At 42.0% G+C, this 23,350-nt stretch overlaps 1 protein-coding gene across 1 annotated transcript in view; it reads right to left on the bottom strand.

Annotated features, from left to right (window-relative positions):
- Positions 1-574: 574 nt before the first annotated feature.
- Positions 575-23,350, bottom strand: part of KLHL32 (kelch like family member 32) — a 118,881-nt gene continuing 96,105 nt past the window's right edge. Inside the window, exons 7-11 of the mRNA XM_058802002.1 lie at positions 17,868-18,594; positions 8,367-8,425; positions 5,783-5,975; positions 3,631-3,725; positions 575-1,822 (exon numbers count right to left, since the gene is read on the bottom strand). Coding sequence (XP_058657985.1) covers positions 1,661-1,822; positions 3,631-3,725; positions 5,783-5,975; positions 8,367-8,425; positions 17,868-18,594 — 1,236 coding nt within the window. The 3' untranslated portion in view covers positions 575-1,660. The remainder of the gene's footprint in view (positions 1,823-3,630; positions 3,726-5,782; positions 5,976-8,366; positions 8,426-17,867; positions 18,595-23,350) is intronic.

The following is a 23,350-nucleotide window of genomic DNA, read 5'->3' as shown; positions in this document are numbered from 1 at the left end:
GCTTTGTGCCCAGGAGTGAGATGGTGTTAGCAACTCGAGTCAGTGTGCCAGGCAAAGACTGTGCAGCTGCAGCTCTGCTCGAGGCAGGGGAAGTGAGGAAGCTCAGCAAAAAAAGAAAAAAAAAAACCAAAAAAAAACCCAAAAAACCCAACCATAAAACATTCTAAACTGATTAGTATGGAAAAGGAAAGGGGATGTTCCACCAGTACACTGCCCAGCGGGAGACAGAAATGATAATAAAGTTACCTCCCTGTAATCAGACCCTTAAAAGATAGTTTTGATTAGAAAGTGCTGCTGCTCACTGGATGAAGTCAAACCTGTTCCTGTCCAGCAGGCACAGGCTACTGCTGCAGCACATTCCTCATGTGGAATAGCAGGAGCATCAGCAGGAATTTGATAGGTCTGCTCAGGCAGCACAGTGGCAGGGAGCTGATCAGTAGGTAAGGCAGAGAAGTGCAGAGTATCCATAAATCAGAAATAGAGAAAGATTTAATTACATGCTTGGTTAATATTTACAAACATTGACATTTTTGTTCAATATGTAAATAAAACACAGAGATAAGAGACAGGGACTGCAGTAGCCAAGCAAAGCCAAAATACACCAGGTTAGAGTATTTGTTGTGAGCTGGCATGTGCCTGGAGAGTGGAATGGAGACACGCTATATAAACTGAAAGAATAAATAAATAAATATTGACATTGTTCCACACCTGTTTAGCCTCTGGAGACCAGTGATTTGTGGGACCATATGTTGGACAAAATGAGACTGTTCATTGATAATTGTAAATGTGGTGACCCCTTGCAAACTGGATATTAAAAATATTAAGTAAATGGCACATTTTAATTATGCAGTAAAGAGCCTGATCTCCACCATTAAAAGACTGCAGCTGTCAGGAAGAATTGATCATATGACAGAAGGTAACATTTATTTGGTAGTAGACCTTGGTAAATGACATCCCAAACAATCTTTAGAGTCTCAGACAAACACAATCAGTTCAGACTTGAGTTTAACCGTGAGGCTTCATTTTCTTTGCCTTTCAGCTGAGACAATTTTTATCTGTTCCTCTTATCCTATAGGGCTTGTTTGTTTTTTATTTTTGTTTTAATCTGTTTTGAAGTATTTAAATTTCAAATGAAGTATTATTAAATGAGAAACTGTAAACGATGGAGTTCGGAATTGGAAGTCAACACATTTGTTATTCTTTTTGCCAAAGGTATTGAGTAAGTTGCATAATTAGCACAGTATTATATCATCTTTGTCAACACAAACAGAGCTTTTTTATTGTCTTTGAAAGCGCCACTGGTGAACAACTGAATGTGCAGACTCCAAAGAGCAGCGGCCCAGGGAGAGCTGAGAGCATCCAAATGCCTGATGAGGTTGCATAAGGAGATGAAGGAGACGCAGCCAGTGGCCGCCGGCAGAAGCGCACACGGCGCTCACGCATCGCTGCCACCGCTGAGCCCCGCAGAGAAACCGCGCGCGGCCTTTGGGGCTCCCTGCCTGCCCGCTGGGATCTGGCCTTAAGACAAAAGTGTGATGGTAAAGCAGCAGCCCGAGTGGATTGACTCTTCCCACTGACCCAGGGAAACCCTTCTGTCAAACCCTGTGGGGTTTGATGTTTTCCTCCTCCACTTCCGATTCCGTGAAGCGCAAGGAATGTGTCACATCGTGCCGATCCTGTGGTGAGGCACTTGCAGAGTCTGAAGGTTGGGGCATGTGAAATAAGGAGCTGGAAGAAAGCAGGCTGCTATTCCATTGGAAGCAAAGGGGAGCGTAGGCCCATAGAACACCTCTTCCTTCCCCTCCTTGCTAACATCCAGCACCTGCATGGCAAAGCATACAAAATATTTTTGGGATCACAGAAGAAATCTGAAACAAATTTGCGGGCACCCACCGCATGTATTTACTATTAATCCCAGCGTAAAGGTAGTTTCAGGTAATTTTTAGATTATTTAAGGATCTGGTGATCCATTTGCTGTTCTCATGACCCAACCCAAAACCTGAGTGCTCAGGCACTCAGGAGCAAACAATGACATTGGATCCTGCTTGCTGGCAGGAGAAAGTGCAGCCGTGCACATGGGTTACTCTGCACAGAAGGGCTCCTGTTAGCACAGAGCACAAATCATTTGTCAGTCCCAAGGTATTTAGGGGGCACAGAAGGTCTGTGGAAGATGGGAATGCCAAATAAATAAGCGACTTAAAGTACGTAAAGAAATTTAAAGGAAAAATGTAATTTTTTCTTCCAAAGGAGAGAGCAACCTCAGATTTCCTCAACTGGAAGATAAAAGGGCTAGTTTTGCTGGTTAAAGCCAGGCACACTGCCAACAGCTGAGAAAGGACAGCACACTCAGCTCTGCCAAATCACTCATTATATTTCTTTTCCCCTTTTATGTGGGGACTGTGTCAGGCAGGCTGCCAGTTCACAACCAGTCTGGGGATGTGGACAAATGTCCATTTAAGAAAGCAAGATCCCAGGATTATTTTTGCTTGTCACTAAGCCATATTAAAACCCGGGCGCAATACTGCAGAGTACCTGTTGATTATAAACGAGCCCACTGGTGGAGCACAGCTGCTACCTCTACACAGTGCAATTACTCCATCAAAACATTATATGTCAGCTATATCCACGCCAGCCTAAATGACTTTTTCCAAGAATTTTTTTTGTGTGGTATCCAACAACTTGCTAAAACACAATTATACTAGTGACCAGAACATGCCTTTAACTTTTATCTTGTGTTATCTTACTCTTTACAAATTCATGCTACTAAGTGTTCAATGTAAGACCAGCAGCTTGGCAACGCAATACACCCCCTTCTTATGCTAAGCCTAACTTCTAGTCTTATGGGACAGTTTGGAGGTGAAATTCTAAAATCCAAAAAGTTGGAAGCTAATAAAAATGTTGTTTATCAGCAAAAGTGCAGAAACTGAGATATAAACAGACATTTCTGCTTTTAACTGCCCAGCTGGTGACAAAGCAGTGGCTGTGGTGCAGAACTGCTTCACTCAGAAACATGCAGAAAGATAAGAATTCCTAATTTCTTTACCAAAATACCTGAAAGCCATGGATCTGTGGGTGAGCTGTTTTTATAGAAGATGAGAGCAGATGAGTTTGTAGAAGAACCTATTGCCTAGGGCAGGGATCAAAAAACTGCCATTGAAGCTTTAAGGCAGTAAGCAGAAGGGCAGGTAGCAGGCTGACTGCACCTGGTCAATGAAGAACTCGTTAACTCTGGCTGCCCCTCAGAAACACAACTTGGAAAGAAAAGAAAAATCCCAATATGGGCTGAAAAATTCTTAGCCCCATCATCCATTTCTGTAACCCGTTTAATTTTGGACTTAATTGTGTAACTGGTGAATATATACACATTATTTTACCAAACCTTGCCAAAGGAAAGACAATTCAACCCTGATTTACTGGAATATCTTAGAGAAATTGCATCTATTGGCTCATCTGGAAATATTTTTAGTTTCTACAGTATTTCCTCTCTGTTTATGCAGGTTCAGTGGCTGCATAAGAAATATCCTTAATCTCTCCTCTTCACATGTATTTTCCTTTTTTAATAACAACTGTGCAGAACTTATACTTGCAAGATTATTGGAAAAGACTTTAAAAGACACCTAAATCGCTCACCTGGATACATGCCAAAGGCTCATTTGTCCAAATCGAATAGCCACCAACTAAATATATTCTGCCATTGTGGACAGCAACTCCAGACTCATTTTGACCTAAAGCAAAGAAGGAAATAGAAACCACTTTCAGTGTTTAATTAACCCTTTTAACACCGAATGCTGGAGTTCTGAAATGGCATGCAAACACTCCTGGCAGTGGTTTGACCGTTTCAGGATTCCCATCGTGTCGGAGCGAAGGTGAGGCGTGGGGGCAGCTCCTTGCTCTCCCCAGGAGCCCTGCCCAGATGAGCACTAATGTGGCTGTGCAGGGGACCATCAGCTCCCTCCTCACGTGTGCCACAGGTGACAGACACCGTCCCCACCGAGTGCCCCTCCTGTGCAGCCCCGCTCCTCCAGGTACAAGGACACTGAAAATCACAGGAGCTGCTGCCCAAGTTCATCCCCATAGCAATGGTCTCCCAACAAGTCTGGAAGTTTTGAAGGAAAAATACAGCCTAAAAAAATCTGCAGTACACAGTTCACCTGGCATATTTACTGCCAGTTGTACTGACAGAAAGAAAGGCTTAGGCAGCTTCTTAAGGTGCAGGGTGTGGAAACAACCGGGAGGCAGTGGAGAGGAGGCTGCCTCACAGCATTCAGTGGGACAGGGTCAGCTCCAGAGTGAGAGGGTGCCTGCAGTGCCAGGGTTTCGCAGTTGCAAATCAGATGACATCTTTCTCAAAAGCTGTCAGTTCCTCCACATTACAAAATAATTAACTAGTGAGCAAAAGACTCATGAAAAACTACTTCTGTTTCACCATGTGTAATTCCATTTTAATCTATGTCTCTCTCCCTAGTGTCCATCAAGTACTCCGATGGCCTGACTTGGAAACCAAGCAACCCTTCTGTTGGTGCTTCTCTAAGAATGTGTCACCTGCCTGTCTGGAAGTGTGGCCAGCAGGTTCAGGGAGGTGATTCTGCCCCTCTGCTCCACTCTGGTGAGATCCCACCAGGAGTGCTGTGTCCAGCCCTGGGGACCTCCCTGCAGGAAGGATAGTGACCTGCTGGAGCAAGTCCAGAGGAGGCCACCAAGCTAATTAGAGAGATGGAGCACCTCTCCTAGAATAAAAGGCTGATAGGACTGGGGTCTGTTCAGCCTGCAGAAGAGAACACTTCAGTGTTACCTAACTGTGGCCTTTCACTACCAGCAGAGAGCCTATCAGAAAGCTGGAGAGGGACTTTTAAAAGGGCATGTAGTGATAGGACAAGGGGGATTGGCCTCAAGCTGGAAGTGAGTAGGTTTGAACTAGGTAACAGGAAGAAAGTCTTTACTGTGAGGGTGGTGAGGCTGCCCAGAGAACTTGTGGATGCCCAGTCCCAGGAAGTGCTCAAGGTTAGATGGGGCTTTGACCAACATGGGTGTAGTGGGAGGTGTCCCTGCCCATGGCAGGGGGTGGGAACTAGATGATCTTTAAGGCGCCTTCCAACTCCAACCATTCTATGATTCTGTTTCTCCCTGAGATTCAAGGAGATACGACATCTGGGAATTGTATCAGGTGGAGGTGAACTTTGGTGGACTGGGGTCAGTGAGCTGCAGTGTTTGCAAGTTCCAGCTGTAACAGTTCTTCCTAATAAGTTAAGAAGAACTTTACAGATCCTGTAGTTAACTAAGTGCTCAATTAATTTCTGACTGGATGTAATTCTAACAAGGACATGTCCTTTTGGGTAATTTATTAAAAAGATACTGTTTAGAAATAAGCAAGAGTTAACAGATTTCAGTGAAAGCTTTGCCCTTTAATGCCAGCAGAAATCACTACAAAATGATACTACACGCTAAAAACACAACAGTCTCTTGTACACTCACACAGGGAGCTAAACCAATACCACAGGCAAGCTTTTGGAGAATTAAAAAACATTACTGGTACTATTATGACAATTTTTTTCTGACTGTTTAATTAAATGAAATTTATCTGCAACTTCTTCAAAATTTAATGTACAATGTACAAAAACAAATGTCTGTAGACCACTGAATGCCAGAACTGTAATGAAAAGTGTCTTCTTGGCTAACAGTGGTCCCTATATTAGAAGCACTTGTCACAAAGTCATGGAGTTCCACAGACTAAAGGCATCTAAAGGGAAAAGATGTTTCAGTTCCCCCCGTGACCAGTGCTCACCTGTCAGCATGTTGAAGCTGCAGCGGGTCCACTGGTCGGTGTCGATGCTGTAGGAGTCGATGTGGCGCACCAGGATGCGATCGTTGTTGTAGTCGAGGTCGTTCCCCCCCAGCACGTAGAGCTTCCTCTGCACGGCAGCCATGGAGTGATAGACCCTCCTCTGCAGCATCGGGCTGCGGCTCAGCCACTTGTTCTGGAACGAGACAGGGCTGGTCCAGCACTGCTCAAAGGCACACCTACAGTGCTAGTGCAATGAACAGCAGCAGCACAGCGATGGTTTCTTCTTACCCTTGGTAAGGAACCACAAGTGCACATACTGGTTCTGGTCATATGCCAGACATGTGTGTTGGTTGTAACTCTGAATAAGGATAGTGGACTTTCAACACATGGTTGGTATAGCTCTCACATTTAAGTTCATTAATTTAATGGCATTTCTTGCTCTATTTTTTTTGTCTAGCTCATCAGGTTTCAAAGGTCTTTTTTTTTTTCCCTTTATAACTCAGTAGCAAATTCTCCTTAAACCAGACTATTAAACGTATCCTTTGTATAGGGTGCTAAAATTATCTGTACCAATGAGCTCTGTTATGTGAGAAGAAAGATTCTTCTGCCTTTTGTTATTCAGAAGCTTATTTGATCTTATCCTTGGGGAATAAAGCAACAGGAAAAATAATTTCCTAAAGAATCTTCTCAAATGATTCATTTGGTTTAATGTCAACACTTTATTTGTGGCAACTTACAAAGTTCCAACCCTTTGCATATTTTTCTTACTCATTAACAATATTCAAGAATTTTACCTGTTTAGGGGAGAGGCAGGAAGACATGGACGACAAGGGATTAAAGCAGAGTATTTTACAGCTGAGAAAACAATTGCTCCTGCTATGCCTACCAAATCAAACAACCTGGCAAGGGATAAGATTAATTTAAGTGGAGGAAGTTAAAAATCCGTTAGGAAATTTTTTGTGATACATGTGCAGCAACTCCAGAGTCTCTAAGCCTTCTGCCTTTTAACCTGCACAACATATAGCTATACATTTCAATGTGTAATAGTTGAATATTAGGCATTAATGCTTGCATTAGTAGTCCAGTCTCTTAACACCAGACTATAGACACCATCTGCTTTGCAAAGCCTGCCTGCATCCCCTGATTATATCTTTAGCTTCCTCCACTGCAGTGCCTGCCAGGTGAGCCTCAAAGCACTGCAAAGGCAGCGAAGCAGAGGGGCCTGGCAGGGTCATTTCTAATAAGGCGGCGTGTGAATACTGATGAGCGCTGGGGAGGCAGGGGTCAGTGCAGGAGGCTGGCTGGCAGGTAGCTGTGTGCTCGCTGGCAGATGGCAGGCATTATCGACGCGCCACAAAGGCCGCGCGCGGCAGCGGGCACTGCGGCTCCGTGATGGAGCGATTGAGATTCCGCACGAGGCGCGAGCAGATGTGATGGTTTCCAGTACCCACCGTAAACAATATGCCAGCAGAATTTTTAAAGAGAGCTTGTGTGTACAAACACGAAGCAGACGTCGTTTGAAGAATGCAAGTGCACAGTTCCTCTGTAACTCTTCATGTGCCAGGCCGGGCTCCTCGCCGTCAGCACGGCACACTGAGGCAGCCCCAGCACCGGTAATTTGGGGGGCAACTTCACATCAGCAAGTGAAGAATCCCAAGTGAAAGGTACACAGTAGAGACAGGGTTTACAAATACGTGTCCCCCTCACAAACAAAGTAGGATTGCTGCCTGTAATTGCTACTTGGATTGAGAACAGTCAGCATTTGTAGTCAATGACAAAACTGCGCCTCGAAAAGAATGAGGCAGGTGTGTCATCTCCTGCTTCAGGCCTCGTATGTGCTGTGCTTTAAATAGTCAGTGAGAACCACATAGCAGTATCTCCTGGCACAATTTTGTTCCAAATACAGCAATCAAAGCCCCTATCCTACAATCAGAAAAGTCAATACTCTTCCACGTGGGTGTAAATCAGGCTATGCAACTCTGATTGCAAGCTTAGGACTTTTAATTCCTAATACAAGCAAGAGGGCATAGCCATGCCCTAACCCTCTGAAATGGTTACTGAGCTGTGCTAACCTAATCAAAACACATACATTATGTATGAAATAATCCCTAAAAGATATTTTAGGTGCTTGGGTAATGAAATGATAGGCACCCTTGCAGTCAGCAGAGTAAGTCACGGCCAGGTAGTACAGTTCTCAAAGTAGTCAGGAAACAAAAAGGCCCATATATGCAATTCAAAACAGAAATGCCAATGACAAGGAGCAGTTTTGGAACACTGACTTTGAGTATACATCGCCCAGGGCTGCTGGATTACAAAATAAAAAAGAACAAGCAAAATAAATACTGATAAATACAGGGGATTTAAAGCACATTTCTGTATTTAACCTAGGATGTTTCTAATTCCTACAGGCCTAAAAAATGTAATAAGTTGTCAGGGTTTCCATCACCCTGTTAAACTCGTGCATCAGTACAAAGGGAATTTAAAACACCACTAATTCAAATGGTCAGCATTTTTAGCCTCACAAATCTGTATTTGCCAAGAGACCTGTTTGAAGCAAAACAAAACATATAACACAGATACTCACCTGCTTAGGATCATAGACCATGAGCCTATTTTGATATTGTGCAGTATTTGTTACTCCTCCTATAAAAGAGTTTATACAGGTTACATTTTTTCATATAGGCAAAGCTAGGACCAAGATCAGGTACAGCAAAAAAACCAATTCTAGAGTTCATCTGCAGATAATAATTACATTACATACCACCACTTCTGCCTATATTCCACTGCACTTTTTAATCTGGTTACAAGGGAAAAAGCAGCCCCATTTATCAAACATAAAGCAACACAGAACAGCATCAATAAACAGCCCTCATACACTTCCTTTGTACAGCTAATTCTATGGGCCAAAAATGGTAAAAAATGGATCTCTTTATACATAACTGTGCATTCAGCCTTCATCAAGACACAAAGATAAAACCTATTCGTGTTCCAAGGAACACCCAGTGTGTGACAGGGTTTGAAAGATGAGGAGGTGGGCTTGCATCAATGAGAAGGAAGAGGTCAGAGAGAAGCTCTGCCTTACTGAAAACATGACAGGGAATATCACTGCCAGTTAAAAGCGTAGTTCAAACCTGTGCAACTGTGCTTACCTATACACTTGAAAGAAATTCTGTACTTAGCTTGTGTTATAGAAAACATCTCATTTAGTTGTAAACTTAGGTTGGAAGGTCCCTCCACAGTGACCAGAAACAGCTCTACTGTTTACTTTTCAGTACTGGTCAGAAAATCATGGTGTTGAGCACCTAAAAAAGCTCAGAATAGACTCTGACCCAACTAGATGCTGCAAACCAGCTGTTTACCTCAACACAGTAAAGAGACACTCAATGCCCAGTCATCTTCTTGTTTTGTTTAAAATGGCAAATTTCACTAAGTAAACATGGACAACTCCTTCAGCCTGTTATCTTACCTGTGCAAACACGTTTTTGAATGTGCTCAAGCCTTCTGGGGACATGGTGCCACTGCAGCACTGCCACAGTCCCCAGTCCCCCTCTGTCACCACGCTGGTCCCATGGGAAGATGGAATCAGAAATAACACCTCCAAGCTGTGCCTCACCTTCCTCCTGCCACGAGGTCTGGACAGAACTAGGGCATGTCAGTGGCCACACACCAGTGACACTTATACTGACAGACAAACTATTTATATTACAGTTTAATGGCCCATACCAAAAGTGGACAAAATCCGCAGCAATGAGAGGAAGGATTTTCATCTTATTACATTTCATTTTGTTGATGTTTCCCTTTTTGTCAGGGCATACCTGTTTCAGCCAGGACAGCAGCACAGTGACTTACACTCCTGCTGGCTGAGCTATGGCCCAGCCCCACTAAGGTTGCTGGGTTGGTTTCTTCCCTTTGATCCCCAAGCTCTGTGCTGGGGAATTCTCATTTTGCCAGCCTCCAGCTAGGCTGAGGGCAGATTGAATTTTGGTTCAGAGCCATATTGCGATTTTGAAGCAACTCTGCCACCTCCCTCATGTCATTTTAGGCTGCAGGTTGGGACTGGTGTGCATTCAAGTTAAACCAGAAGCTCTGCTCCAGATGTGCACCAGCTGTGCTCCAGTTCCTAATGGCAGCATTAGGGTGTGAAATAATAACTGGTCTTTTGGCTTTGGACCATCTGAGCACTGGGAACATTTGAGCGAGAGGACCAGAACAAGCCTAGCCCAAAGCAAAAAATGTCCAGGGTATATGGAGTGAACACAGAGACCTTGGTGCCAAGGTTTTACCTGCTGATCTGCTCCTGCTGGGCTGAGCTACTTGCTGACATAGAAGTACCCTCTGACCACTCAAAAACACTTGAGTGGGACCAAGAATCTACAGCAGAAACTACAGATGCACCTATTTTAGAGTCTTTTCTTCAACTGCAGCAGCAAGGAGAAATGACGCTGTTGTTGGGTGCATGTCTGCAAGCATCAGCCTGTGCTGGGCACTCCCAGAGTGGGCAGCCCAAACTCCCAGCTCAGAGATGCTCACAGGCTGAGAGAGCTGGGATGAGATGCAACCTCTCCAAACTGTTTCCATCACACTATGCCACACCCTGCCCATCACAGCACATGTGAAATGCACACACAGGAACAGGCATTGGAAAGCAAAGACTGCTCCTGTGCCTCATCTCACAATCTGTTATTTGTCTCTACACTGTTGTGCAGCCTTCACATTCCTATTGGTCATCAACCAGACAGACAAAACAATCTTTTCTAATATCTGTTTTCTAATTTGATTTTTTTTTTTTTACATATAGTTATTTTCACTCCCAGCACAATGCCTAAAATGAGACATCAGATTAGTACTTTGAAAAATAAAAACCATAGTTATTTGGTTTATTACCTCCAGAATGTTAAACTACAGGAGACACATTTGAAACACAATTTTGGGTCATAAGTTTCCGTTCTGAAAGGACACCTTAATTTGGGGGGAAAGATGTGAAGGAAGAAGAGAAAGAAGAGCGTTGTTTCCTCATAAAGTAATAAAATAAGCAAAATTATTTCCTCCTCTTCACAAAGGGCCCCTCACATCAAGTACATAGCTTACATCTTTTTCCCTGCAATATTGCTCATCTCTGGTGTTTTATCATTACATTCCCTTCACATACCGCTCTTCACTTTTAGATTAATCTGCCAAAATGAGATGCTAAGGATTTGCATACAGATTTGACTACACAAAAATAGATCTGGAATTAATAACAGTCTCTATATGTTTTAATTTCTTCTAGACTGGAGTACCCTTGCCTCCAGCAGTATTCTTGGCTTTGAAAGTCATCAAGCTGATTTGTCTGCTCTTAGGTTATGATGCCACATGCTGCTACACTGTCCCCTGCAATCAAAGTGCTCGCAGAGATAGATTCCATGCCTTCCCCTAACAAGTATATTTTATAGATTGGCAGTTTTGATCTCCCCTCCCCAGGGGGATAATCTGCATCTTAACAGGTTTCTATAGATACATCTGTCATTAAATATGCCATCTTATATCTGCATCAATTTTCAAACTCTAGTTCCTTCTAACTTTGAAGTGCTATAGCAAAAGTTTAAAATTTTCTGCCAAAATTCAGACTTAACAAGTTTGCAATGTCCTCTTGAACTGCTTTTTTTTAAATACTACAGACAGCTGGGAAAGGGCGAAAGAGCAGCAATATGTCTCTTAAAAATAAGAAAAGAAGGGGAAAAAGAGTTTAAATGGTACTAAAAATAATACATACTTTCTCAGAAAAGAAATGGGGCAGTTCTGAGAGAATTTCTTACACTTCTCTGTTGTGTTATCTATGACGAAAGGATAGGATAGAGAGCCATCATAATGAAAGAAAGTAATTAAAAATACAAACAATGCTATTAAATTTGATGCCAAGCAATAACAGCTAATGTGGTAGTAACCCAACAGTTAGAGAAAGAGAAAAAAAAAATTTCTGTCTGGTTAAATGACAGAAAATTTACAGTTTGGTCAGCATTTGCTGTTTTTGTAAACAGAGTGATGATTACACCACTTTACATGAGCAGCTTGCTTTGAGGATTCCATTTCCTGGGAGGCAAGGAGCAACCTCAGGACAAGACTTTCTTGCTCTTACAGACAGAGGCACACCATCATGGAAAGGCCATCATCCAGCCTACGGGCCCACAATGTTTGTACACTGCCACAATAACTCTTACCCTTGTAAGCTGTAAGAGTTGCTTTTTAAGCCTTTCAATTCCCAAGTCATGCAACAGTGACCCTCTACATGAGGAAATTGCTCAAGGATTCCAAAACACACCTCGTCCATCCCTTTCCCACGCTTGATAAACAGTTTGAACTATTGCAATCCTCTCAAACACTCCACAAACCACATTGAGAAACACCTTCAAGACACACTTCTAAAAAGAGAAGGGTAGGAGACAGTAGATTCCACATTTTCCTCAATGACAATTTATAAGCCATATTTATAACGTGGCCTAGCAAGGCCTCCATATGACTTGAGAAACCTGATCCAACCCAAATCCCCAGGAAATATCACAGCTCTCCCCAAGCACAGTCCCCAAGCGCGAGGCTGTGTGCGCGAATCCGAGTTCACTGGGAGACGCGTCAAACTACACTCTGGCAAAGAGCTCCCACGTGTGCTCCTTCCAGCAAATCCAGGGAATATACAGAAACCCACAACGTGCACCCCAAGGTGCTCTGCTATTTAAACCAGAAATCTCTCCTCTCTCAGGTGTCTGTGTGTTAAACACACGATGATCCTTCCTCAACATGCAAAGCAAACCTGCTGCCTCTTGCAGGAGCCAGCCCCAGTGCAGTGAGGACAGCTGAGCTGGAGCACATTCCCCCAAGGTAAGGAGTCCCCTGGAAGAGGCCAGCAGCAGCTCTGCTTAGTGCTCCTTGACTCCAAGTGCAATCGAGCCACAGACCAGAGGGGCATAAGCCCTAAATTTGTTTAAATCATTAAAGCTGGATGTTTATATTCAGTCTAAGGAGAATCAATGGCATCAATGTCCTATGACTGAAAGCTGTAAGATCATGAATTCAAACACAGTAAAAATGAAGTCTGTATATATATGGAACATATAGAGACTATGACTGGGCCACTAAGCCAATTTTTATGCACTTGTTAACCTCCCATTTCCAGTAAATCCTGTGCCAGCCACACTATAAAACTTGATTTGGATAGATTCTGTAAACTCCCATTTTTCCAGATATATTTTTCATAAAATAATTTTATAGACTTTTCCTGAGAAAAAATTCTTTACTTCATGACAGCATATTGATAGTAAGGTCACACTTTTCATCTCAAATCACTTGCAAACTCAGAATAATTCTTCAAGATATGTTATCACCACCATTTCCTTGGTGAAAATCTTCACCATTACAGAAAAAAACCAACAGTTTAAAAACCAAAAGAATGAATCTTGAATTTTGAAAAAAATTTTTATCTTCTATATTAAGTACAAAGCAACTGTAGAGGGATAGCTTGTTTACCCCCTTCCCCTAAGCTGAATTTCTATGTGCGTGTCAAGATGTCATTTTAGCTGACACACTTAAGGTCAGACAACCTGGGCCTCTGCAAAACAGCAGTGTAACACTCAGTTTTAAACAAGACTTTTCATGTGCTAATCTCTGGAGCACCTAAGGCAAGGGGAAGTGTCATTATCCCAAGATGCAGGTGCAGGAATGACCCAGAGCTGGAATGCTTGGCAGAGGTTCCCTGTCCTCAATGTCCCCAGGGGCACTAGACCTATACAGGTGGAGGAAGGTTAACGTGGATAGAAAAGGATGCCTCCAGATTTGCATGTGCACTCCACAGAGGATGCTGGGAAATGGGCAGAGTTCAAGTCCTGGCTCTTATGGAAAATATCTCCTAGCTTTTATAGATAGTCATTGTTAGTCATGTTGAACTCCAAAGTGTTTAGTGTACTTAGTTTTTCTTTCACTGAAATACTTCACTTTACAAGCACTGTGGCATGCAATTCATTTGTGAAATTGGTCATGGCACCAGATGTTAACTGGGGCCTGGAAGAATCACCTTTCTATAAAATTTCCAAACCATCTGTCCAATGCAATGTCAGTACAGAGAACTTATTTGTTGTGGTTTAACCCCAGTCAGAAACTCATCCTCACACAGCCAGTCATTTGCTCCCCCAGAATGGGGTGGGGAAACAATTGGAAAAGTAAAACTGAGAAAATTTGTGGGTTGGAATAGAGTTTAAGAGGTAAAGCAAAAGCCACACACATAAGCGAAGCAAAACATGGAATTAATTAATTGCTTTCTACAAGCAGAGAGGTGTTCAGCCATCTCCAGGAGAGCAGGGATCCATCAAGCATAATGGTGACCTGGGAAGTCAAACATCAGCACTATCAACACTCCCCATTTCTTCCTTCTTCCCCCAGCTTTATATGCTGAGCATGACAGCACATGATCTGGAATATCCCTTCAGTCAGCAGGGGTCAGCTGTCCTGGCTGGGTCCCCTCTCAAACCCTTGCCCATCCCCAGTCTCTTCACTGGTGGGGTGGGGTGACAAGTAAAAAACACCTTCACTCTGTAGAAGCACTGCTCAGCAAACACAAAAACATTCCTGTGTTACCGGGACTGTTTCCAGCACAAATCCAAAACACTGCCCAGACTAGCTGCTATGAGGAACAGTAACTCTATCCCAGTCAAAACCAGTACATTGTTTTAATAACGTCTCATGTTTTCTTTTTCTTTAAATAAGAAAATAAAATTAGAATTGTGGGGGAAAAACAATAAATAATGACATGAATATGAAAATATGGAGCTTGAAAAACTGAAGGGCTGAACCCACATGTACTGAGCAGAGGGACTGACTAGTTCCAGTGTGCAAAAGGCTCCCTCTTTCAATCTGCTTCTGTCAGGCTAAAAACCCTAAAGGGCTGGTGACAGCTTAGGAGTCCCTCTGTCACCTGAACATGAGCCCCCACCCACTACTGCCAGTGTGTAAGCTCCTAACAGTGGCTTGCTTTGTCAATTTTCCTTTCCTGCTGCCTTTGCCACGATCTTATTATCTATTAGTTTTGAATCCTTGTCATATTTGTCCCAAAGGAGCATGAAAGCAAAGCTGAAAATGAATCCCAATAATAATAGGAATCCCTTAAGTCTAGTTAGCTTTTGATCAGCAAAGCCTTTAAGAGGGCACAGGGCTGTAGCAGTGGCACTGAGCAAGTAAATGGTCAGTGTGCAGATCAAGCTTTGATGATGCTTTCCACAAATAGAAGGGCCAGAAACTTTTACTATCACTATTTAATTTATTCCCTCACTGGGCACATTTCCATGGTTCCCTTGCCAGCTGGTAGTAGCAGAGTGACTTTGAGAGCTCTTTGCTGATGACCTGTATTTCCCAGAAAAAGCAGCGGGGATACAGCTCAGAAACATTTCTAACTCAGACTAATTTTTTAATTACTTAATTTTAGGCCACATACTTCAAAATTAGGTTCCCTCCTGTATTACTAATTACTTTTATGCTAACATCTTATATTCAAAGATGAACAGTGGATTTTCCAGCAGTGACTATGATATAATAAAACATCTCTCTGTTCTATTCCCCTGCCCCTGAATGTACATGTACCACAAGCTACATTCTGATCCTATGCAATTAATACTAGAAAGCTAGCTATAGTTATTACATCTCCATCCACTTTTCTTTTTAAAGTAACTCTATTCAATACACAAACAGGTTTCAGTGTGAGAGGACAAAATTCAGATCAATATCTACTGAAGTGTAGCACAGTAAGTGCACTCTCATACTTCATAAATAACTTGTCATAATTGAGCAACTCAAAAGCTTCTAAGCATTTTCTCAGAACCTAGCAAAATGAAAAGCTGTGTCTACCTTATTCCACTGTTGCTAGCATTTTCAAATATAAATGGAACCATACTGATAAAATATATTTTGTTGTTTTGCCCTGTTTTAAAGAATTCATCCAGGAGGCTTCCACTTACCTCTTCCACTGATTCTACAGCTCTATTAGAGGCATATCCCTGAACACAGTATCATACCGCATCATTTTCTAAACAAAAGTGGAATTTAAAACACACAGGCATGCATGCATTTCACCTACATAACTAAGCACATGAATTAATCCTCAGGATAATTTCCCCTTTCCTAGCAAATCTGGAAAGATTAAATTTAATCTTCAACCATCCCCTTGTCTGACTTAAAAACTGCTTTCCTGAATTTTGATTGTTTTGTTTTGTTGTTTAGTTGGGTTTTATTTTCATGTGATTAAGACAAAAAATATTACTTTTTTCATTTAGTGGAGGAAAGACCACACTGATGGATTTCTAGTGCACATTCAATGATTTCATGTGAGAATGAGTAACAACATTTTTTAAAAGGTCCTGTTCTTCATAAATACTGACAAATGTAAACCACAAAACAGGAAAATAAACCAGCAATTAAGACACACCAGTAGTAACATCCATGCATTTGAAGTGCCCACTGCAGACACACGTCCCTCTCTGATAACGGAATAGGAAAAGCAGTGAATAAACACAATAATGGTCTGAACACACCCAGCTGGTAGCCTAACACAGAAATCCTGTTCCTGTACTCTGCCTGGGTCTCACCTCAGGATTCACACAGCACAAATTCTACAAGACTCCCTAAATGATGGTCACTAAAGAAAATGACCCAAAGTACCTGCCAGGGATCTTGGTGGTTTGCTGTGTCCTGTCCTGCTTTTAATTCCAAATTCATCATTCATGACTTTAGTGCATATGTATTAAAAGAGATACCTGCTAATTCCCCTGCCAATGCTTGGGAACCCTTTCCCATGAGGCACTTAATCCACAGGGACAGAAAGGTGACTCCACTAGCCTAAATGACACACTTTGAGAAGCACAGCGCAGGCCTAAGAAGCTAACTTAATCTTCCATTCACATTCCATCCTTTCACCACAGGCATTCCAGACCATATTAAAATCCCCAGAGGGTATCTACGGTGAAGATGCCAATCACTGAACATTTACCTCAAGGGCTGGCCCCATTTACTCATTAGCTTCCTTAATAAATATTATAACTGTATAACCTTCCGTGGCACACTTCTTAGTAAAGGGGGAATATTTTTCTGTCAAATCTTCTGTAGACAGCATCAGCCATATTCCAAAATAACTAATACCCACTACAAGGACTGAGGCAAATGAATCCTCCCACCCCCAACAATGAAACATAACAACTAAAGACTCAGTTGTAAATGACACGTTCTTTTAGGATTATAGGGTCTATACATTCACCTATCTGTGCTCTAAAGCCATGATTACATCCAGACAGCTTTGTGCACTTGCTATGGACAGGGCACGGATGAATTCTAAAAACAGTCATCTCAGCGTGTTTCAATATTCTGAAGAGCAAGTGGGACCAAATCATACATTTGCCTTCAAGCCCTGGAACAACACAAGCTAACAAGCACTTAATTTTCCATTTCATCATCAGGAATAAGTGAATTATAGAATATTCTGGGTTAGAAGGGACCCACAAGGATCATCACAGTCCAACTCCAGGCCCTTCACAGGGTCAGGAATCACACCATATGCCTGAAAGCATTATCCAAACTGCCCAAACTTTGTCAAGGTGATGTTATGATCACCTCCCTGGGGAGCCTGTCCCAGTGCCCAATCAGCCTGGGTGAAGAACCTTTTCCTGATATCCAAACTAAACCTCCCCTGACACAACTTCAGGCCATTCCCTCGGGTCCTGTGACTGTCAAAAGTACCAGATCATATTACAGAAACAATGTCCTTTTTAGTTTGTTTGTTTTTAGGAAGCACACAGAATTTATCATGGGAAATTTGTCCAAAAGTGCATTATCATTCCAGTTCACTGTGATTTATGAATGACAACTGGAGATAGCACACATGATATCAGCAGCTCTGGAATACCGAGTGTAATGTATAAGATACATTACGCTCCTATACTTCCAATGAGGCTTCAGTTCTTTGTCCTCTCTGCAGAGAAAAGTTATCATGACATATAAACCAAAGATTTATTACTTTAATTCAAGACAGTATTTTGGTGTCTTGTTAGTACCTCAAACTGTGTGAAACGTTTTCTACCTGATATCCAAAGAAGACCATCCACCACATATCCTGCGTGGCACGAGAGCGACCGATCAAAGGACTGTACAAAGGTCCACTTGTTCTTCTTGGGGCAGTAGCGCTCGACCGTGGGCAGCACTTGGCGCAGTTCGTTCCTGCCCCCTACGGCATAGAGGTACTCGTCCACGGCTCCCAGCACAAAGTGCTCCCGGCAGTTCTTCATGGGAGCTATCTCCGCCCAGGAGTTGGTGCGGGGGTCGTAGCGACAGACAGTCCTCACGGCACACGTGCGCCCCGTGGAGTGCTCCACCTCTCCGCCAGCCACAAAAAGGAAGTCTCCCATGACGGCCACGCAGTGGTGGCTCCTCCCCACAGGCATGGGCGCCAGCTCGCTCCAGTTGGCGATGCCCGCAATGTGGACGTTCTCCTGGTCCACTGGGTTGAAGTATCGCAATTCCTTCACTTTGCAGACTTCCCGTTTTTTCCCGCCAATGATATAAAGAGTGTCTGACTGGAAGCGGGGCTTTGTCCTTGCAGTCTGCCAAACGGGCTGTGCGTAGACGCTCTGGTGGTACGCCAGGGCCTCGTTAATGAGCGCGGTCGCAGTTTCACTGGCTTGCACGAGAGGATGGGTGAGAGCTACTGTGTGCAGTGTATCCACATCCATAAGGCCAAAGCGGACGTACTGGAGAAGCTCATCCAGATACTGGTAGCGGCAGTTGTGCTCCAGCCACCTCACAGCCAGCTGAAAGTGGGGGGAAGGAAGGGGAAAAAAAGACACACGTTATTTGCACACAATTCTGTCAGAATGTGATCTTTTGAAATTTGCTTGCATTCCAAGAGCAGATATATATACTTGCCTCAGTCGCGGTATCTATGCATCTAAAAAGCAGCTGTGAAAGCCTGTTAGTCCACATAAAAAGACAGTTTATATACAAAAGCACTGTACTGCACCAGCTCCCCTAAATAATTTCCACAGCATTATCAGCTGCTATGCAATACTCTCATTGTGCAATCTGTTAGTGCTGCTGGAGACCATACTATCCCTGAGTCAAGCTGCTGGAAAAATAATATTAACACAGGGGCCATGGGATCACTGGACACTAGAAAGAAGACTAATGTCAGAAGACTACAAAGAAAAGCCTTTTCTGCCCTCCCTATTTCATCCTATTTATGACACAATTTTGAAGAAATGTAACACATTACATACTGAATCCTTCAATATAACTTTTTCTTCTTCATTTATTTTATTTATAAAGTAGCAAAAGGTGTAAGGGGACAAAAAAAATAAGTCAGAGAAGAGAGAAGCACAGAAGAGGTCCTGCGAGTTTGGGGCAGGCAGAAAGCAACAATTCAGCAATTGCAGTTAGTATCAACATTCAAAATGAAGCATAGCATTCAAATCACATAAAGCTTATTGAATCCAACTGGTCCTTAAAAGAGGCTAGGAATGGCCTAAACCATTTCAGGAATTGCTGCATAAGTTATTTTTGAAAACGTCCAGTACTGAAGATACCAAAACTTCCTCAGGAAAACAATTCCCATACTCTGATATTCTTCCAGACAGATTTTCCTCTACATATGCAGAAGCTTTAAACCATTAAACTCATCACTCCACTTTCCACCTTTGGGTTTATATTCCAGAGCAACCCTTCAAAATTATTCATACATACAGGATGAAAAGTATTTTGTTACCTTTTTTTTCTTCTCCACCTCAGATGCATTTTAATATTGGTGCTAATATTTCCTTTTCAGTGAATGAAGAAAGTATTTCAATGCATCTTAGGTCATATTTTCTAAATCTCCGCTGCTTGGCTCACAGTTCTCTGTTAATGAAATCTTTAATGTTTGCTGTTGAAAACTGGACATAAACTTCCTCTTAAGGCTGTAGTAGTAATGAATGGGTTGGCAGAATCTCTTTGAATGTAACAATCTATGCAATTCTTGCTTGTACAGCACCACATAAGACTGTAAGTGCACTGTGATGTTGATGATCCATATTTAAGCTTATTATGGAGTACTTTTTTTTTTTTTTGTGGTTGGTTGGTTTGTTTAGGATTTTTTTTCTGTAGAACTTCCACAGAATTCATGCTTTCTCTGCCATTACCCAACTCTCTACTATTACTTTGGGTCACTCTTCCAGTCAAGATCATTCTCAATCCAAACTATATTTTCAAAAGTGCTAGAAAACCATTGCACCTTCTGACTTTCTGGAAACATAAACTCCTTATTATTCTTTCATACAAGTTATTTCAAAGACATTGACTAGTTCTAGATAAGGACCAACTCTACTTGATACTTTAACAAAACTCATGGAGTGGGCGTTTCTAACAAGCTGAGTGATAAAAAAATTTTCAGCTAAATCTTATGGCCCTGTACTGTTGTTGGGAATGTCACATAAAAAAGCTGAAAATAAAGGCTGCTCTTATTCATGGCTTTCATATATGATGCATTAAATTTTTTACTGTTTCTTTATTCTGTCAGAGAGTTCCGCACTGTGAACCCCTGTGAAACAAAGAATCAATGAAGGGCATCAAAAATGCACCAGCAGTTCAGTCAGTTAAATGTTGTATTGAGTTTCAAATACATGCATTAGCTATATGTATTCTGATTTGCTAGTAAAAAAGACAACCATTAAATGTATTTGAAAATGGTTTTGGACTTGAAATCATTGAGCTTCACAGTCAGGTGTTCTAAATCCACCAAACCCATGTGTCAGGAGTCTCCTACTGAGTTGTATCAGGCAACTTCTTATTCCATGTCTTTAGCCATGTGAATGATGGCACTTAGTTCTCATCACTCAGTCACTTGAAATTGAGGAGAAATTCAGGCTATCTTCAGGATACATCAACTAAATTATATCTGGGATACTATATTAAGACAGAAGAAATTACAAAAAAAACCTGAGCTCTTCTCTGTCAGCCCTTGCATCCAACACACTTTTGGAACTGCAAGTTCATGACTTTGCTCACACCCAAAATGGCATCACAGAGGTATCACTTGGGCTGCAATGACAGACATTACAGACTCTGTAAAAGACAGGCACTAATGCAAACCAGGACTTGGTAACCACAAGTCTTTTAGAGGAAGTTTAATATTAATGCCTTATTAATATCTTAGGACTTCATCCATCTGCTTTTGTTTTATTGTCCTGCCTTTGGTCCCCCAATAAATACTGCATAAACACACGAGCAACATCACATCCTAACTAACACCACATACATAACTTGCAAGAAATGGTACCTGCATTCATTTCTGGATATGGGATGTGTGATGATCTGCACAGAAGGCATGGACATCTCTGTTACAATACATTTTCTCTGTGGTAGGAAGTTTGGCATATGCAGCTTGGTTCATAATGTTATATCTCTACTGAGAAAAGTCCTGGAGTTGTAAAAAACTGTTCCACTTAAATGAAACGCTTAACTTTTCCCTAAACCACTCCAGCAATGGTTGCAAAGCAATAGAAAGATTCTGCTGGCACTCATATGAGATGCACAATCTATTCTGAATCTTGAGCTAAACCTTCTCTATCCATTCCACACTATTTTATCCCCACTCATCTGTCCTGCATCTTGTTTTATGAAAACCTTTGAACCTTTCCAAATGAGGTTTATTGCAGCCTGCTTGTGATTCTCTACGTGCTGCACCCCAAGGTATCTTTAGAAGGGCTACGTCCCCCTTTCCCCTCTGACAAGCAGCTGCAGCAGCAATGGGGAGGGCAACGTGAATCCCAGGCTGTCTCTTGTGTAGGATGCTCTGGCTCTTACCAGACTCCATGTCTGAGGTCAGCTTGCTGTGGAAGAACTTCATTTTATTGTATGAGTTTAGAAAGCAGGGCTAAACCCTGCACACCACCTGGATGCTCTGTAGGCATTTAACAGAATGCAGAGAAGCGTCACTGAGTCTTAGGGAAGCAACAGAGGTCTGTGAATCACAAGGTGTTTAGAAGCTCCTGTCCAAGTCAACTCATGCTACTGTTTGAACACAATCTAACTACACTGCCTGTATGACCCACACTTAACCTGTGACACTCCAAGGCAGAAAAAAGGCCTTAAGAGATAAAAGCTATATTGTTTTTATCACCTTGTCTTGCTATTTGTGACAATTACAGTTCTAAAATTCATTTTGGGCCACTACTTAAAAATAAGTGCTAGGAATTTAACCTACAAATGTAGGTATCTATATCTATATTTAGAGAATACAGGACAAACTCCTAAATTGTGACACAAGGCTATGGAACAGGTCACCTGGTTTCAGGAACACTCACCAAGTGAGCCTTAGACTTCTACACTGGTTTTGCAGAACATTGTTACCACGTTCTCTAGCAGAATATGATGTCTCATGCTATGGAGAAAACTGGGTGTGAGTGAACAGTCTAGCAGCTATTGGAGGGCTGAAAAAGTTCAAAAGAAAGAAAATTGAATTCCTAAACACATCTTTCACTTGTAGCAGAAGTAGTCACTGGTGGACTGTAACACAGTTCTAACTTTCCTTCAGTGCAAAGGAGGCAAACATAACTCCCATCAATGTATGGCAGACACAAACTTCCATGTACAGGACCAGCACACATCTGTATATCTATCAACACAATTTCTAACACCTTTACTCAGGTTTTGTTTAATCTAGACCCAAAAACTTGGTGCCTACATAAAAAATCCAGAATTCACCTCATCTATACACTGATTATTGTGCCTATGTTTTTGCCTCTCTGGCAGTAACAATTAGCAACTATAATCAGCATCGGTAAAATAAACTCAAAGCCATTACAGGCTTTATGATGCTGCAAAAAAAGACATCCTTTAAGGCTTCTCTAAGGAAATACCAATAGCACTTGAAATTACAACTGTGCTTAAAATGCTAACAAGCAAGCAAGCAAAAAAAAAAAAAAAAGACAATCTACAATTTTGAGGTTTAAAATATTTGTATCAGTGCTAAATAATTTACAAAAATAAGGAAAGACTCCTACTCCTACTCCCATATAGGCAAATTCTGTTTAAACTGCTAGAAGCTTCTTTTCTATTAATTTTAATGTATGAGTGTGTGAGTAAAGGAAGCTACAGCCTAGTGCCTATATCAACTTTAATAAATAATATATTTTGCCATATTCATCTTCTAAACTAAGTAAATGACAAAAGTAGACCCTCAGAAGGGCAGGATTTTAAAACCAGATTAATTCTCTCATTTTAATGCCCTAACCCAAAGGATTTTTCTTCTCCAAGGTTACATTATGTGATTTAGCAATGGAGTGCATTCTCAAAACAGCAGAAAAGAGATGGAAAAATATGTTGTGGCACAGTTGGAGCACACATCAAAGTACATCTGCATGCTGGATAGAGAGTTCATTGTTTTTCCAACACCTGCTTCCAGCTTGAACAGTCCAAGTCACACAGGCCTGCAGCACAGTCCTTCCCTCCCTGCTGTTAATGGTGAACATACCACACATATCCCACAGCCAGAGAGGCCACCGAGGCACAGGAGGTTAAAGTTGAATTTCTCTC

The sequence above is a fragment of the Ammospiza caudacuta genome, chromosome 3 (assembly GCF_027887145.1).
Source record: "Ammospiza caudacuta isolate bAmmCau1 chromosome 3, bAmmCau1.pri, whole genome shotgun sequence".
In the NCBI taxonomy this organism is placed as follows: domain Eukaryota; kingdom Metazoa; phylum Chordata; class Aves; order Passeriformes; family Passerellidae; genus Ammospiza; species Ammospiza caudacuta.
This window is presented reverse-complemented; position numbering and strand designations above follow the sequence as displayed.